This window comes from Hetaerina americana, unplaced genomic scaffold (assembly GCF_022747635.1).
Source record: "Hetaerina americana unplaced genomic scaffold, ioHetAmer1.1.p SCAF_2, whole genome shotgun sequence".
NCBI classification, from domain to species: Eukaryota; Metazoa; Arthropoda; class Insecta; order Odonata; family Calopterygidae; genus Hetaerina; species Hetaerina americana.
Genome location: NW_027286763.1, coordinates 24,741,841 through 24,761,185, shown reverse-complemented (window position 1 = coordinate 24,761,185; position 19,345 = coordinate 24,741,841). Strand labels below are relative to the sequence as shown.

At 36.8% G+C, this 19,345-nt stretch overlaps 1 protein-coding gene across 1 annotated transcript in view; it reads left to right on the top strand.

The window, feature by feature from the left end:
* Positions 1-18,760, top strand: part of LOC139687767 (serine/threonine-protein phosphatase PP2A) — a 29,704-nt gene extending 10,944 nt beyond the window's left edge. Inside the window, exons 3-6 of the mRNA XM_071585052.1 lie at positions 282-545; positions 11,603-11,775; positions 14,122-14,229; positions 16,877-18,760. Of these exons, the coding sequence (XP_071441153.1) occupies positions 282-545; positions 11,603-11,775; positions 14,122-14,229; positions 16,877-16,949 (618 nt within the window). The 3' untranslated portion in view covers positions 16,950-18,760. The remainder of the gene's footprint in view (positions 1-281; positions 546-11,602; positions 11,776-14,121; positions 14,230-16,876) is intronic.
* The last annotated feature ends 585 nt before the right edge of the window (positions 18,761-19,345 follow it).

Sequence of the window (19,345 nt, the reverse complement as noted above, 5' to 3'; positions counted from 1 at the left end):
GAATCATGTGAAGTTACTAGAATTTGTTGGCAAGCAAGGGCACCCTGAAACTGTGGGGAAATGTTTCATGAGCCAATTGTGACAAATCCCTGGAAAGTCCAGATTTTGCCAAATCCAGGCCTCATTACAGTTTGTATTACTATGGGTTTATTGTGTAGGTCTTAATGTGTGCTTTTGGGTCATTTTGCCATAGATGTGAATGCAAGTATAGAATATATGCATAAGTTTAACATTTTTTATGGATGGTAACTTTAATGAGAATCCCTTTTCTGCCCCTTTAGGTACGATACAAGGAACGAATCACGATTCTTAGAGGAAATCATGAGTCAAGACAAATTACTCAAGTTTATGGTTTTTATGATGAGTGCTTGAGAAAGTATGGAAATGCAAATGTGTGGAAGTTTTTCACAGATTTATTTGATTACTTACCACTCACAGCCTTGGTGGACTCGCAAATATTTTGCCTTCATGGAGGGCTTTCCCCATCAATAGACTCCCTAGACCATATCAGAGCTTTGGATAGGCTTCAAGAAGTTCCTCATGAGGTATGTTAATTAATGCTTAGTTTCTTTTACAGTTGGAGATTTGTTTCTGCCAGTTGAGTGCCCCATGTATACTGCTTCATAATGAATATACTACCTTGATCAAAAAGTTCCCGGAATAACCACCGTGTGGCGCTCCCATCATTCCGATTTGAGTTCTGTTTTTTTGTTAAATTGGTACATCTGTTGTTGATATTCCCTTTAAATCTTAGTGTCATAACTTGACATTTGCAAAAGTTACGGTCGGTTTTCGGTATGTCCATCAGTGCTTCCTGCGATTTTTCCATTACTTCCTCTCGGCTGCTAAAACGCGTTCCCCGTAATGGTTTTTTAACTCGATTGAACAGAAAGAAGTCACAGGGAGCCAAATCAGGTGAATTCGGTGGCTGTTGGATGGTATTTGTTGCATTTTTGGTCAAAAAATTACGAATAATGATAGCACTGTGCGACGGTGCGTTATCATGGTGCAAAATCCACGAGTTTTCTGCCCACATTTCTGGTCTCTTTCGGCGAATTGCTTCACGCAAACGTCTCATAACGCCCAAATAATACTCTTTGTTTACTGTCTGGCCTTGTGGCAAAAATTCATGATGCACTACACCGTTGTAATCCATGCAAACCGTCAGCATTGCCTTCTTTTTTGACTGAAAACGACGTGGTTTTTTTGGTCTCGGCTCATTTGGTGAACGCCATTCACTTGCCTGATGTCTGGATTGCGTGTCGTACTCATAAACCCAGGTCTCGTCTCCAGTAATGATCCTTTTGATGATTGTGGGATCGGATTCAGCCTCGCAAATCATGTCTTTTGCGATGTCAACACGGTCTCTTTTTTGCATGAAATTGAGGTCTTTTGGCACCAACTTTGCTGCTACACGACGGAAACCCAAATCATTAACCACAATGTCTTGGGCGGATCCATAGGCAATGTTCAAGTCCTCCGCTATTTCTCTGATGGTTAATTTGCGGTTATTGACCAACATTTCTTTTACTTTATCAATTTTTTCACCGACTTTCGATGTCGATGGTCTGCCACTGCGTTCATCATCTTCGATTGACTCACGACCACTTCTGAACCGCTCGTGCCACTGGTAAACGACCGTTTTTTTTAGAGAATCGTTGCCGAAACACTTTTCCAACATTTCCAACGTCCGTGCGCCACTAAATCCGTTTTTTACGCAAAATTTAATACAAGTTCGTTGTTGCAAATTTAAATCCATTTCTGCAATTGTAAAAAATCGCCAACACACACAGAGATAGATGTACTCTTGGCTACGTAACTTTTGCAAATGTCAAGTTATGACACTAAGATTTAAAGGGAATATCAACAACAGATGTACCAATTTAACAAAAAAAACAGAACTCAAATCGGAACGATGGGAGTGCCACACGGTGGTTATTCCGGGAACTTTTTGTTCAAGGTAGTATGTGCTCTGTCTGATTTATTCATTCACCGACGCTATTGTGAAACAATTTTCGCTTGTGGTTATCAGTAGAAATCTGCACCATTTTTTAGACTTTGGTGGTGGCCAGACACAGGGTAAACTGGCTATGTAGGCATTCAGATATGCAGGCATTAAGAAGTGAATCTAATTTTGAGCAGTTCAAAAAATTATTTCTAAATGCATTTCAAATATATTTTCTGTTGTATCATTGATTATTTGGAAAAGTAATCATTTTTAGGGGATATTTGCCGTGTGATTGATGAAAATTATTATGCTAGACATTATTAATATTATTAACTAGTGGAATTTTTTTATGATTTATCATTTGCCCTAATTAATAATATAATTTTATGTTTTCACACCATTACTATAGCATTACATTTTATCATAATTTAAATGGGTGAAAGAAGATTATCTTTGGAAGTGGCTCAAATGTTCTGAGATATTCTTTCTCCAGATTCATTTGATATTTCTCCTAAAAGCCTAATGAATGACCCCTAAGCAAGGTATGCCCCTGTCAGGCAACATTACAGAAGGAACCTATAAAAGACCTTAGATCTGCCCTAAAATTGTCACTGAATTATGATATTAATTGGTTCTAATGCTTACTATGTAAATAGAAAATCACTCGGCTAAGAAGAAGCTTGAGACTGAGAAATACAATGAACTGCTTGTGACATTTCCTTCCTTTTATAAATGGAAACCAACTATGGAATATTCCAGATGATTAATGCTAATTATTAATGTTATTAAAAATACATAACATGGATACACAAGCAAATTGAATTTTCTGTCGGCATATGAGGTCTGTCCAAAAGGTGTCGCGAATTTTTAATTTCTGCTGGTTACGTATATTTGATTTTTTTGTGGCGTTATGTATGGTACTTACGTCTCTCTTATGCTGAAAAGTTTGACCATTTTGAATGTTCCGTTAATTTTTGACAGCTGTTTTGCTGGGACGTGTTATGGCTTGTCTTAGATATTTGCCTGCTCCAAAAATGGATCAAAGAATCTGTATCAAATTTTGTGTGAAAAACAAAATTAAGTGAGCGGACGCATTACAAATGTTGACTGTGGCAAATGTTGGACTGTGGCATACCTTGGACCGAAGCAATGTTTATCGGTGGTACAAAATATTCTCAGAGGGCCGAGAAGATGTGAACAACGAAGAGCATGCCGGGTGCCCGAGCACGTCAACAACAGACAGGAACATTGATGAAGTGATGAAAACAGTAATAGTGAAATCACCATTAGAGAAGTTGCTGAGGACCTAAACATATTGATTGGCTCGTGCCATTTGATTTTTCCCAATGATTTGGGCATGACATGGGTTGCCGCAAAATTTGTACCAAAATTGCTCAATTGCGACCGAAAACAGCAACGCATTAGCATTGCTGATGACTCTGTCCGTGATGACCTAAATTTGCTCAAGAGGGTCTCAACTGGTGATGAATCATGGGTTTATGCTTATGATGTGGAAACTAAAGCTCAATCATCCCAATGGAAGATACAGCACGAGCCAAGACCGAAAAAAGTATGCCAAGTTCAGATGAATGTGAAAGTTTTGCTAAAGCTAACAGTTTCAGGCTTAACTTTGTGGAATTCTTTCATGGTGAGGGTGAAAGAAAGAGAAAAAACTATGCACATCCACACACTTTTAATATAACACGATAGGTGTTATATTAAAAGTGTGTGGAAGTGCAAAGTTTTTTCTCTTTCTTTCACCCTCACCATGAAAGTTTTGCTTACGGTTTCCTTCAATTGTGGGGTGTGGTGCATCATGAGTTCTTGCCACAGGGTAGAACGGTTAATAAGGAATATTGCCTCCAAGTTATGCGCAATTTACGCATGCGAAGCAATCCACTAAAAACGTCCGGATTAGTGGAAGAACAAAAATTGGCTTTTGCACCATGACAACGTCCCTACTCCCACATCGTTCCTTATGCGCAAATGTTTTGCCAAAAAAAAACACACAAATGATTCCACAGCAACCGTATTCCCCAGATCTGGCCCCCAGTGACTTTTTCTTGCTCCCGGAACTGAAGAGGCCCATGAAAGGACGACGCTACGCTACGATAGACGAGATAAAGACTGTATTGAAGGAGAAGCTGAACAAGATCACAAAAAATGATTTTTTAAAGTGCTTAAGAGTATTGGAAAAAGCGTTGGTACAATTGTATAATATCTAATGGGGATTACTTTGAAGGGGACAAAATAAATATTCATGAATAAAAAAATAATTTTTGAAAAAACACAAAAGTTGCGATAATTTTTGTACAGACCTCGAGCATCTACAGGTATATACACTACCCCACTAGACGTCTCAAGGACGTATAGCAGGGAATATTACGTCACCATTCTTACTTCATGTAATCTAATACCTCCACGTGCACGTTGCACCCTGTGACCCTTCGAGAGGGCAAGAGAGAGGAGGGAGACTAAACACAATATTCATGCAATATAATTGCATCTTCAGCCACGATCATAGCTATTCTAGTTCTTACTATATTGTATTTGAGACACAAATATCCTTGAATTGAACCTGTATTGAAATATAATCAAAAAGTGACTGGGGAACCTAAAGAAGTGTATACAGATATGTTTGATTTGTGTGCCTGGGTGTCCTGCCCTTGAGATAAGGGAAAGGGTGTTTGGCAACCAACATCCTTATTTTCGAATTAAATCCATTGTGAGATCCCTTTTATAGTTGGAGCTTCAGACTAAATTCTTGTGTGTGGGAAAGGTATTCATTGTTCAAATTATAAGCATTTTTTATCTCTACTCATTTGGTTTCATGATTGAAGTGCTAGAGATATATCAGTTTGAGCTTCCATATGGTTGACATTTAAGCGTTGGATCAAATGATGCCCCACCTCCAAAATGCTTCTGGGCAGGCTATCACAATAGTATTTTCATCCATCATGAAATAAATGCAGAATCAAGAGCCTAATGATAATTTAATCCTATATAATCTGCATATTTGCATCATTCCTAGTGAAATTTAGTTTATACGATTTGTTTAAGTTTGTTGTGCCATCACTTGGAATTTCTGAATCTTGTATTGTAAATTTACTCCAAAGATGTGTGTAGTTCTATGTAGAGCCTTCCGAAGTGTTGATAGCATCATTCCTAACTCCAGTATTGGCCAATTACGAAATGCGTATTAATAAAACCATTAAACCAAAATTTCCCTTTCCCTCGGTAGTCCTTATATATAACTACACCTTACTGTCAATTATTACCTGCAATACCAGGTTATTTTTTAGGGCAATTTAGATATTGCTTTCGGGAAGAGGTTTTAAAATTGCATGGAATGATTGGTGAAGCTCTGAAACATACTCTTCTGCAGTCATGCTATGTATGCCATGTGTTAAATCAATGAACCTCAAGCATGAGTTACAAAGGTAACTAATTCTTCATATTTTTCTATGTATACTATGTCTCAGAGTAAGCATGATGTAATGGCAAAGGTCATTGGAGAATTGAAGTATTCCGTATGCTTCCATCAGAAGTAACAAATAGGAGAATTAATTATATTTTCAATGGCTCAATAACCAATGCCTTTACATTACAGAAAATGTAAGGAAAATCTTGTAGAATTAAAGACTTTGATAGAATACCCAAATTAATGGGAATATGAGTACAATTGTAAAAAATCTCTTTTAATGGTGGAAAAAACTTACAATGTTGTGAAGTGAAATAAACAAAAAGAACAGAAAATGATTATTTCGTAATCTTGTCGAGGGCATGCATTCGCGATACCCTCGTGATGAGTGCCTTACGTACCATCTAATTCGTGGAAACTAGATACCGGGCATGACTCCGCAGGGGCATGACTTGTTTCCATTAAGGGCCGGTGACGTAGGCCGGGAAAGCCTTGCTTCCCTGAGTATGACTCCTGGCGGCGCACGTCAGAGGACAAGGGTCATGCCCACGAGCGGGAATAAATTCGGCTGTCGGCAAAGCATCAGGGTCAGTTGGGCCACGCATGTCGTGACTGCGTCTAGTACGAGGCTCGTTGCGTTCGCTTTGACTTCGGCTAGATGATCGGACCCCCCTCCTCGAGAAATGAAGGCTCTGCCAGGCACATGTTCGCCGTGCCCACGTTTCTCGCTTCCTCATCTCCTCCTCCGGTCCTGCTCCGCACCGTGGCTGACAATTGGGGTAACATTCGCCATGCCTGCATCTACCACCGTTCCACTGTCGCCCAGTGCCATCTTCTAATAGTGATCCCATCCCGGTGCTCGGCTCTCTCCCTCCTCTCTTATTGTATAACGTACGTGATATCTTATTATGTACAATGTGCCTTGTTTTGGGAAGAATATATGTATATAATGTTCCTGGGTATTTTGGCCTAATTATTTTCTAATTATCCTATCTCTCAACGCTCCTTATGTCGCCAAGTGCCCGCTGGACATGCGTTACCGTCGACAATCTAAAGGAACAATATGTGAATTCCAATGATTTGTAGCCAATTTATTTGCTGGATACGAACAACCTATGACTATAGATTCTGGAAAGTATGATACAAAAGGATTTATAAAAAATGCAAATTAGCATAATGTCAAAGTGTCACTCCATCTAATCACCAAATTCCCTAAGTATATTATGATGAACTAATCCTTAATTAAGTGGGCAAACAGAGCAGAACAGAGATATAGAAATGGATCCCCTTTATCATATTTTACCTGAAACTGTAGTTAAGAAATTTGTAAATTCTGAGAGCTTTGCATGCAAATAAAATATTTATTCAACTATTTGGTTAAACTTATCATAGGTTAGTTTATTGTTATGTAAGTGACATTCTTTCTGTTCAAATTGACTGATTTAGAAGGGATATCCCTTCTAAGGATGTGAAATTTACATGTATACATGCATGTAACTGTCGTGCCCAATCATCATTTAATCCAACAATGAAATGTCTGGCGCTGGCTTATTTGATTGAGTTTTTGCCCACCTCAGTCAGCATTTTCTTTATCACCATGCTGAGCACAAATTTCCTTATATTTTAAGTATTCTGAAGAACATTTCTTGAAACTTGAGAGAGCTATGATTGTCTAAAAATAATGACAAAATCGTAGTGTTTGTTTTATTTTACTTTTGGTTCAGTTTTCTGTACTTAAAGTCTTCAATAATGACATTATGTCTGTCATTATGCACTTAATCAAGTGCGGTCATCTTTAAATGCTCTAATGTATTCTCTTTATCATTCCATAGTGTTTTCTCTGTACACTTTGCTTATCTGCTAATGAATTCCAACCTTTCATGTCTTTTGCACTCAAATAGAATGAATCACTCCATGTATTTCACAATAAGCTGGATTTTCAACTGTCTGAGGCGAATTATGTACAAATAAATATAAGCGCAAACAAATGTTTTCGCAATGGCATCTGTGGCATTGAATTCGACAAATTTCTATTGAATGATTAAATTTGTCTTGTACTTGAACAGCATGTTCATCTTCAAGATGTCATTGTAATCACTTAATCTACCATTGAAAAGTGATAGATATTTGTTAACAGTCGCACACTCCCATTTTACCTTATCTCCAAATTCGAATGAAAACCCTCTTACAAATTCAATTCATTGCCTTGTTTTGAATTAAGAGACTTATTTTTTGCAATACCTCAAGAAAATGTTCCTTATTCCAATGCTAAAGCTAACTAAGACAGTCCAAGTAATCTCAATTTCCATGTGATAGTTTGTTAAAAATACCAGAAATATCCCTTAAGATATAATTTGTCATGCAAAAAATTGATAACACAAACCTCTTCATGCAAAATTATTGTAACCAGTTAAAAGTTGCAGACAAGAGGCTGAAAAATGGCCTCTGGTGTGCGCGTGTAGTGTTATGAATGAGAAAGCTTGTTGCAAATAACGTGTTCCGACTTCAAGACTGCTGTAGCACCAGCCATATGATAACAGAACAGAGTTTAATCTTCAGCTAAGGTAGTTGATCCCAGAAAGTACGTTAGGAATGGACATGGTAATGTATTTCAGGACACTGCTTGTACGATTTTCATACTTTAGTGGGGAACCCAAGGATAGAGAGTTGAATTTGACATCACATGAAATGCAGATTTTAGGATGATCTCATGCCCACTATTTCCCTCCATGCTTCCAGTTCAATTTACGAAGTTGAATGTTATGCAAAAAAACTGAATAGGTGCTTTCTTAGCATCCAGGTAAAAACATATTCTTGTGCCTGGTCCAAATGGACATAATAGCCTCATTGATGCTGGAGATAGAGAAAGTATCCAGGATATGGAGTGAGATGCCAAAGATGCTTTTCTCAGATCCTTAATTTTATCAAAAGCTGAAAGAGTAAAACCTGGAGACAGCTCTCGGAGAGTGGAGGTTTTGTTTGACACAGATGTCAGAATGCTGATAGAGGATGAGTGCATCAATGTTGGGAAGATAGGCATATTACTATTGACGGCTCCCCAAATAAAAGTGCCAGACACACCAGGTATTTAACCCCTTGTTTTGAGACAGTAAAGCGTCTGAGCATGGGGTTCTCTATGAGTCACTGGTTCTGACAATGTATGAGAAGAAAACTGGGCTGAAAACTTTGCCATCAAGTCTTATTGCTGATAAAGAATTACATTCTCTTGCAGTCATACCCAACAAGTAATTTCCCATAGAGAAAGGATTTTAGAAATTTTGTGTGTGAGCATATGACTCCTAAAGTAGCTGTGGAAAATAAGAGGTTCAAATGCACCAAAATTCAGGCGGCCTAGTAAAAGTAGCGATGGTTGATTGAAATTTAACTGACGTAAAATACTAGCAAAAGAAAGTATTGGTACTATGGAGTGCCCATGTTTTGATCAACCAGAAGATGGAAAGAGATGAGAGAGCTTTTTGGATGGAAAAATTTAAACAAGTATATTTTCAATGGGGTATCTCCACCAGAAAATACTAAAAACTAGTCTTATAGCCTTGAAGGATGGATAGTAAAGGGGATAGATCACTGCACCACCACACATGAGAACTGGGTTTAACCCATGAGAGTATCCTGCATCTTGCACTTCCACGAAGTGCTCTCAATGAACCCGGAGCCGCCATGGACTGTGTGGGTTAATGTCATCATGTTTTTCCTTTGATCTATAATAAGGTCATCATGCAAATCCGTATTATTTTTCAATGCAAGTGTTGACTGCTTTCTTTCTTGGTTTACAATTATTGACACTTTGTTAGTTCTGCAATTTAACAAATAGTCATATTTGGTAGCTTCTGTCATACCTTGATTTCTTACTTGAATGGAAGGGTATCATATTTTGAATTTTTGTGTTAATTCATAAAATATTTTTATAAACAGTGAGTTTCATTTATGCAATTAAAAATTTCATCTACTTTAACCTTTTGCACTCGGATGTCGAGTGTGACTCGACACAGCAACGGCAGCAGCTCATATGTCGAGCCACACTCGACACGGAGTTTCACCACGAGGGGAATTGGGATTTTTGTCTATTTTTCCAATAACTTTTCTTGTAATCATCTGCATGAAAGGAAAAGGATAGTTAAAGCTTAATTCATAGCATGGCTTGTTTTATAAATGAATAGTATCGACCCATGATGTCGTCGTCAACATAAATGCCGTCTCGCAAAGGATGCCACCACCTACACAGATGTTTTTTGTTATCTATTTACTGTGTTGTAAGTTCTTTTTCATTATAATTGTTTGCTTTTCATTACTTGAAAGTCAGCTAAATGTAAAGCAATGTCTTTTAGAGATTATCGGTGCCTGAAAAAAGATCGCCAGAATGTAAAGTTACCTCAGTCAGCTGATCCTTAGTTCATTGCTTTCTAGTTTTGACTCTTTCATTTCCTTTTCTTCCTAGTGTCTGCTGTATCATCAAACATTCTGCCTGCTCTTTTCCTATCTATTGCATAGTCAGGAATCTTGAGTAGGAGGGTCCAAGATATGATCTATTATATTCATGGTAAAACATGAACCTTAGGCTTTTTCCTGGAGTCGTGCTTTTTTGAGGTTGCATCATCCTCCTGTGGTAAAAAAACCTTCCTCATCTTAGTCTCAGAGGTTTACTTACGTTTCTAGAAGCATAACGCAGGTGTTTTCTCTAATGACAGAGGGTTCCCTTTGACGAATGCTTTGCCAGCTAGTAGTTGCTCATTCTGAACAATTTTCCCCTCCTCACGATGGATAAGTATTCCAAAGAATTAGAAAGCAGCTGTTTCATGAGGAAAACTCTAAAATGGTGGCGTAAATTGTTTTTCTGGGGGCTTCAGGTCAGTGTTGTAAATTCATTTATATTGTATAAAGAATTCCAACAAAGAAAAAATGAAAAACCGATCTCGCATGTGAAATTTGTTAGGAAACTAGTACACAATCTCTTTGGAGAATTCCGAGATGGTACACAAACGTCCAGGGTTAGATTACCATCCACAAACATAGAGCAATGTTTAGATGGAAAACTCCATATAATCACACCTCACCCTAACAAAAAACATAAAGATTGTGCAGTTTGCTCTGACCGAAAAATCAAAGGTGGAAGAAGAGAGACGATATATATCTGTGAGACGTGTGAATGTAAACCAGGTCTTCATGTTGGTGAATGCTTCCAAAAATATCATACCATGAAAAATTATAGAGTTTAAATTATGGTTTATCAATAAAGTTATCAATAATTATGTCAAAAAATCCAAATAAATAAGTTTGGTATGAAAAGAAACTCCAGTTTTTCATTCTAGTGCCACGCTTAGCTAATTTGGGGTATTTAAAAAATTGAATCCCGAGTAGACTAGGGCAATCGAGAAAAAAGCACCCGAGTGCAAAGGGTTAACTAGAATTCCCATTTTTGAAGACAATCTTGATAGCTGAAGAGGTGTGTAAATTTTTGTTAATACATTGATATGAGCAGTCTATTTCTAAAGTATTTCTTATTTAGTCTTGTTGAAGGATATTTCATAAAATTTTAATAATTTGCTGTGGTGTATTTATGGATTGCATAAATAGGTAACCAATATTCTATTGTGACCAATGATTATATCGCAAAGTATTGCTAACATCTTTCTGACCTATTTGATCTTTTATTTAATTTTCAATTTTGTTCCTTCGTAGGCAAGAATAGAAGTAATGTGCTGGTGCAGTTCACCTGAGAAACTCTTGCATTTCCCATCAATTTGTTCTTCCTTACCTGTGTTCTGATATCTATGTGCTTTTTTTCCTCTGTCAAATGCCTTGATCGAGGAAACTGTTGACTTCAGAACTGTTTCAAATTTTAGACCCCTATGCTTCCACCATTTCATCCATCCCTTCAGCTGAAAGTCCCCATTGTACTTTTGCCTCAGTAGGAGCCTTGGGAGATAAAAGGAGAGATCATTTAATGTTGATTTTTTAAATTCTAGAGTGCACCCTTAATTGTGGTGTTTTTGCTGCTTTGATTCATTTGGGGACCAGTCCAGATAATTAAAAATTAAATTTTCAATGATAATATTAATCAGGGTACATAAATTTGAATTTTTACTGTTTAGCATTGTCATTTTTTTATTGATGCCCAAAATTTTGAGTTGGGAATATTGAGCTTAAACATTAAGTTAGGAATTGTGATTTTGTTTCAGAAACATTAGTTTTCTGAGTGATACCTTTCATTGCAGGGTCCAATGTGTGATTTACTTTGGTCTGATCCTGATGATCGTGGGGGCTGGGGAATATCCCCACGAGGAGCCGGCTATACCTTTGGGCAAGATATTTCCGAAACCTTCTGCAACTCCAATGGGCTGTCACTTGTGTCCAGAGCACATCAGTTGGTCATGGAAGGATTCAACTGGTAAGGAATGTCAACTGCAGAGCTTCGGCTTGCATTATTTCTCACAGATCTTTTGTGATTGTGACTATATGATTCGAGACTTTGGGAAAACTGGACAAAGGGTGAAAGGCTGCCTAAATTTTCAAAATGGCTTTCCGAATATGTCCATCATTTACTCCATGAATTTGGATATGCTCTGGGTCTTATTACCTCAAATAAGAATTCACTTCTTCTAGAATAACTCTTGAGTAAATATGTGGGTTGTTCATTATGCCCTTACAAAAATATGAAAACTTCATTTTGGGTGAATTTTTTTTATTTTTCGCCATAGCTTCTCCTTTTAGCTTGATTCACTTTTCCAAGCATTTCTTGAACTTTTTTAAGCCATCCAATAAGTAGTTTTATGGCAAGTCCTCAAAATAGGCATCTCTGTTGGTGGTGACCACCTCACTCAATGTGGACCTTGTTCTGCTGTACCATTTTTTCAAGTTTGGAAATATGAAAAGTCCCTAGGGGTCAAATATGGTGAATACTGTTTATGTTGTAATGATTCAAACATTAATTCCATAATTTTCACCATCAAAATTGCACAGGTGTGATTCTGTGTATTGTCTTGATGAAAGATAATTTTTTTCTTTGCCAAATGACAATGGTTTCTCTTCAACTGGTGCAGTAACAACGTATCATACTCTGTATTTATCATTTGTCCTTTGTACAAATAAGCGATGGTGGTAATTCCTCATGCATCCTGAAAAAACCATGGTGATCTCCTTTCTGGCTAATTTAACCATCTTCGCCTTCTCGAGAGAGTTTAGAACTTCACTGTTTCAGCTTCCTTTTTCACTGGAGTGTAGTAGTGGATCCATGTTTCATTCATAGTTATGTTGATCTAGAAGCTCATCAGGATTGCAACAGAAAATTTCCAAACCATCCTCAGAATGACTACATGGTTATGTTTATGCTCCACTGTAGAACTTAAACGTGACACCCATCTTGCTGAGATTTTGTTCACACCCAATTTTTAGAGCAAAATTGAAATACTGCACCTTGTGATATGTCCATGACCTCAGCTATTTCATGGACTTTGATTAATCGATCACTCAAGATCATGCCGTGGTATGTGTCAATCATTATGAAGGAAGTGTCTTCCACTGGACTTCCTGAACTATGTTCATCACTTGTAGATGTATGGACTCATTAACCCAACTGTAAACAGTCAAAAACACAGGAGCAGATGTGCCATGAACGTAATCCAACCCTCTGATCTCTAAGAGGGTAAAAAAGAAACTTTACACTTGCACAAAGTGTAAAGTTTCTTTTTTACCCTCATAATGAAGGAATTCCATGTTGTTAAACCTGAAACTGCGTCTGATATCTGTTAAACAATTTAAATAGAAGTGATAAATCACCGCATGAAACCATTTTTTTACCATTTTTCATAATGAAGAAAACTTTGTTATATCAATAGACTATGAAAATGAAACCATGTGATGGATATGGCTGAAATAATAATAGCAGTGTGGTGAGAAATAAAGCTTAGTAGAAGTAAACCTTTTCTTATAATGGGAATGCCTCCCATCTCTTGGATTTTCTTAGGAATTAATGAACCACCCATGTATTTTTATGCTCATTTATCTGCTTGAGTTCCAGTCAAAGATAAAATGTCACTTGTTTGCACATGCACAATTTTTATCACTTTCTGTGAATGCAAATTATTTAAAAAAATTATTTTATACATAATATGAAGGTATGATTTATGTCCAACAAAGGCACATTTTAATGATTCTCAGATTTTGAGCCATAAAAGAGGCAGGCATGGGTTATATATCATTAAAAAAACCATAAACACCGTAATCAACCCGAAGGTTGGTTTGGTAGGTGATGGTAGAGTTTACCCAGTACTAAGCCTTAGGGCATGCGAAATTCACACATCTGGATAGGGGGGCTAGTTCCTTTCCCTGTGCCGGTTATGGTTTCCCAGGAAGACCTGGTACCTGAAAAATCACATAGCTAGGGTGGAGCTGCAGGCGCCCAGAGTGGCTGGCCCTGGAATTGAACCAGGGCCCTCATCACTAGTCCAACGCTCTACCCCCTGGACTACTGTGGTCCACGGTTATATACCAGGTGCCCTATAATTCAGGATTCAATCTGCCCCTGAAATCCCACAATATAACTGGGAAAAGTGTAATAAATTATTTGGGTAATATTAGTATGTGCACAGCTGCATTGATTCCAAATATTGATTTATTTTTTCTGTGCCATCTTTAATATCCAGATGCTTTTTGTAATTTTTAATTGTTGCTGAGGCATGGTCATGTTTTGAAGTTACTGTAAATGTACCCTGATATTCAACAATTTCTTCAACAGGTGCCATGATCGATGTGTTGTAACAATATTTTCTGCCCCTAATTATTGTTATCGCTGTGGAAACCAAGCTGCAATTATGGAACTGGATGATTCACTAAAGTATACATTGTAAGTATTCCAACAAGGTCATTTTTGAATAATCTGAGGGCATATCCTTGGTATGCTCATATCACCGGTTATGAGTGATAAGGTTGGACTCTGGATTAGTAGGGTCCAGATTAGTGAGGGGACACTGCATTTGGGGTTTATAAAAATTTTGCATCCCGATCAATATTCATTGGTAAATTTTGGAAATATTATTAATTGTAGGTGGAATGTTGATTATTTTCATAATTACATTGTTTAGATGAAAATACAACAACGAAATATGTACTTGTGCAAATCAGCACTGTACTGTGGCTCCTACGAATGAAAGAGAAATTAAATAAAGGAGAGATTTTGGGATCATTTTTCATTCAAGTCGCCGAATAATGTGATTGATTCCTCTGAACTCTTATCCTGTGTTAATATTATGCTCCAGTTCTAGATAAATACAGATTAGTGTTGCTTTTTATGAATGTAATTATTCCTCACAGAACTGCAAAAGTCTCTGATTGATGAGTATTCCTGTGCTTTTAAAGTTCCCATCAAAGTAGTTTAGGTTTATTAGGAAGTGAACCTGTGCGCAGGGCATGACCAGATGGCGACCTTATTTGTTCAAATGGCATTAACATTGAATTTCCATGGTATGTGACCTTTCAAGATAAGGAATAATGTTTGGGAATATTTTCAATACTAGATGTGATAAAAAATCATAGATTCAATTACAGAAAAATCAATTGTTAACATTGTGACATATTTTTAGGTGGAAAAAGGCATTTAATTTAGCATATAAGACATTAATGGAATAAATAACTTAGAATATTCCACGCAAAATTTATTATGTCAACAATATTTTCAGTGAAATAGCATTAAACTCTCTTACATAATTTTCAGAATGAACACTGCTGTGTAGATAATATATGACTAAGCATTTAAAATTAGGGTAAAAAATGTGATGTGGAAGTGGGGGCATATAGTAGTAAGTACTACTCAAAGTAAATAGAGAATAAATTGTATAATGCATCACATATAATTGCTTCCCTCGCACACAGTTTATTACTGAACATACAGTATAACTACAGAGGTAGGGTACAGTTGTTGTATGTTGTCTCCTGGGTCAGTTTCTTAAAACTCATTTGTGTTGCTTGTTAAATTTATCCTTACAAACTTCAGTAGTATCAAATGACCAATGCAGCGTATAATTTTCTATTTTTTGAATGTTAATCTATCACTTAGGGCAGGATTTGGACGTAGACAGACTAAACATGGTTAGATTTCTAAGTTTATTGAATTTATGGCTCATGTACGTGGGGTTTCATATTTGTTGCATGTGGTAGCACTGTAAGGGACGGGGTCGAGATGGTGTGGGGGCTAACGTACTGGCTTCCCACCCAGAGGGCCCAGGTTCAAATCCCGGCAGTGTTGAATATGTTTCAGAGCTATCTCGATTCCCACTTGAGGTGCTTTGTGGAGGGCGCTTTGAGTGAGTGCGCCATCTGTCGGATGGGACATTGAGCTGCGTGCCCCTTGGTGCCTTTTGTAAAGAGTAGGCTAATGCCGACGCCGGGTTACTCTCCACCCTTCATCCTTTCCTGTCCATCCCTAATGGCGCAAATGACCTTAGCTGTCGGTCGCCTCCCCTAAATACTAATTCTGTAAGGGATTGTGCTCAGATTAGGGACTCCATTGGGGTGGGCAGGTTCTTCAAGTGCCATTAACCATCTTAACTGTAATCTAAACATTTCTTCTTCCACCAATGGAGTGGTGGAAGAAGTAATTTTCTAACTGGTAGCATAAAGACAATTGAACAGATGGGAGTATGGTGGCTAATGGAAAGTGTGAATTCCAATGGAGATGCTACATGTTAAAAAATATTTTGAAAAACCAGTATGTATTAGGAATAAATGAAAGTTGATTGATTTATGTGGGGGGAGTTACTTCTTGAGAAGAAGAAATTCCTCTAATAGTAGTTTATCACAACTCAACTGGCATGATGGACTCCAATAGTAAGACTGTATCAAGTACTTTTATGATGACAACACCCACAGCCAAGAGAGCCACAAAATATTTGTGTATAATGCAACCAAACTTAAAGGGAAAGAAATCTTAAGCTTTCATCACATTTATTCCAGCCTAACGGGAACATCTGCTTGGTTGTCTCTGTGTTGAATTTGTTAAACTGCCCACGGTGTCATGAAAGGAGACATGTTTGTGTAGTAAACTAATATTTTTATTATTTAAAAGTTTGGTGGCCGCTCTTGAATTAATTCTAGTATAAATTTTCATTCCTTTTACTAATTTTATCATGCGAATAAGAAAGCATTGCTCTTTTAGTTTCCTTCAACAAATATAGCCTGTTGAATAAAAAACCTTTTCCCTGTTTAATTCTTTTTTCAGTTTCCGTAAGTAAAAATTAGTGGTTTGAGAATTGTAGCTGATGTTCCAGCTAAATGGATTAAATATGTGAATTGGGTTAAAAATTTATTAAACATTGAAGTAAAAAGCTCCAGGTTGGTTGTCTCAGGGTCTTTAGGGAAATTATTCTGCCACTTCCTCACAAAACTGTCATGTTCATTTCTTCACTGAGTTTGCTCTTGCATGTGTGTGTTAACAGCTTAATGGTATATTCTTTTATACTGGCATTGACAGCATTTTTCTGTTATTTTCATTCCAGTCTCCAGTTTGACCCCGCTCCTCGGCGTGGCGAGCCTCATGTCACACGAAGAACTCCTGACTATTTCCTGTAAAGGAGAGGTGCTGAGCTCCAGATGTGGAGGGAGGAAAACATTCAGTTTTTGTGGTTTAGAAATTGTTGCTGTATTGAGAATGGAACTCTGATACTGTATGATTAGGATATGTGCAGGAGTGGCTCTTGACGACTGAGCACCTCGAGGAGGGATGTTGCCTCTCCCTTTTTAATAAATTTTATTTAGGTCATTGCCTCCTAAACATCGATTTCTTCTCATGAATTTCAGGTCAAAGGGGACACTACATCCAGGGTTGAACCCCTTGCGTCGTACTTTTACATTGTAGTGGCAGTTAGATTCAATTGATCAGTCATATTGATGGTTATAATTTCACTTCTAATGGATGAGGAAGTTTTATTTAATTCAGTGAGCATCTGGGCCAAATAACTTCGCTGCAAATCATTGTTTTTTCAAGGTATTAGTGATTCTTAAACCAAATGTGAGCCTGTGAATGTGTGTGAACGATTTGAGAGTACATCCCTAAAATGGGACACATGAGGCCAATGCTGCGACCTATCATAAAAGCTTCATGATGCATTGTAAAAGTAATTGGAAAGCTTAAATAGTGTTAGAGTCCATCTTAAAATCCATAGGGACCTGCAAATTGTATTCTGGCATGGAATCATATTTGTGGCAAATCTTGTTTAGAAAAGTTTTATATTTGTATGTAACTTATGCGAGTCCAAATTGAGTGATCATTTATATTATTAGTGACTTTGAAACTTTTTTAATTGTCATTATTACAGTCAGCTGCAATAGATTTGTGTAAAATATCAAAAAACTTGATGGTACAGGGGACTCTTGTTAGCATGTTTTTGAAGGGACATGGAATACTTGTGCTAACCAGTAAAATGTGCAAACCAAGCAAACATGCTTTCGTAATAGGGGTTTTATGATTTAAGGGTACATATTTATGACTTATTACTGTACATTCTGTAGCTTTTTGGCAGTTATATATGGCAAAACTTTTCATTTCGTCAATGTTATATAAATATATCATGCATCATGAGTGAATACATCAATTCCTCATTACATTATTATTACTTGATTAAACAGTAACTTCATATTTACTTAGTGCTGTACTGCAATCAAATGAAACGTAGTGACTTAATTTATGGTTTTGTAATTGGTCTTAAGCAAATCTACTACATGTATGCCACATCTATTCTCTATGTTTTTTGGAAGTCCTGTGCACATTCTGATTACATTTCTATATGAAAATAAAACTGCTTGACAAATGTATTGATTGTCAATGATATTTAAGATTTCACTATTATATTTTTCAAAATTATAAACAAGTTCAGCATAGGCAGATGTGTGGAAAAATCATGAAATACAATTCATTCGTACATGGTGCTATCTGAAACTTCTTAGCAGCAGTGAAACTTCCTGGGGGTGCTGCATATAAATGTAAAATAAAACTAAAGTTTGTCACATCAAGTAATGCTTATTAGGAAAAAAGTGCAGAAGAGAATAAAATTAGGTTACTGTAAAATAAAAAGTCCTTCAGAGAATGGAACAAATTTATTCTCAAGAATTATTACTTTTTCTTGAAAACATGTATCTTAGATCCATGTTTAACCACTGATGATAGTTTATTAGCATTGTATGCAGTGCATACATTTAGGCCCACAAGCAGTATTGTGTCTCCTTATAAATGGTTTGTGTATATCTTAAGAAAATCTCATGCAGTGACACTGGGATTTCTCATTAGTCACATGTTAAGAAAGATCCTGAGCATACATGATTGCAGTTTTAGGTAATTTGATTGTCATTAATATAATTTAAAAATAAAGCTCCTCAAAACAGAATCCTGGGGTACACTGTTTAATTTCTTTCCCAGAGAAAAGTTAAGTACACTCTTTTGATTATGTACAACATATTGACGTTATGCACTGAGATAGGATTTAATTCACTTAATGATGAATATCCCTGTCATAATATTCCAGTTTATGCCCAAGAAGCCAATGAATAATGTGATCAGATTTAGAAAAGTGAGAAAATGAGCCCAAAATTTGCCATGTATACAAAGGAGAGTGTTAGATCACCATATGAGAAGTGGCTTTTGTAATAGAGTGGATTTCCTAAATCCATGTATATAGGTAAATAATAAGAGGTGAAAAGATAGCCTATTAAGTGAAAGCTTTTTAAAAAATTTCCATGATTTTTTCAAGAGGATATGGGTGATGAGAAAGCATATCATCTTTGCTACCTTTCCTTTTATATGGAATCTTGGCAATCTAAGTTTGGTCTGGGAAAACTCAAATTCTCAGGGATTCATTTATTAGGGAATTACAAGTTGTATTAAGGTATTTTTAATGAGCATCAGAAATAATATCTAAAGCAGAGCTCCCTTTATAGAGTGATTTATTAACAATTTTTGGCCAGTTTCCATT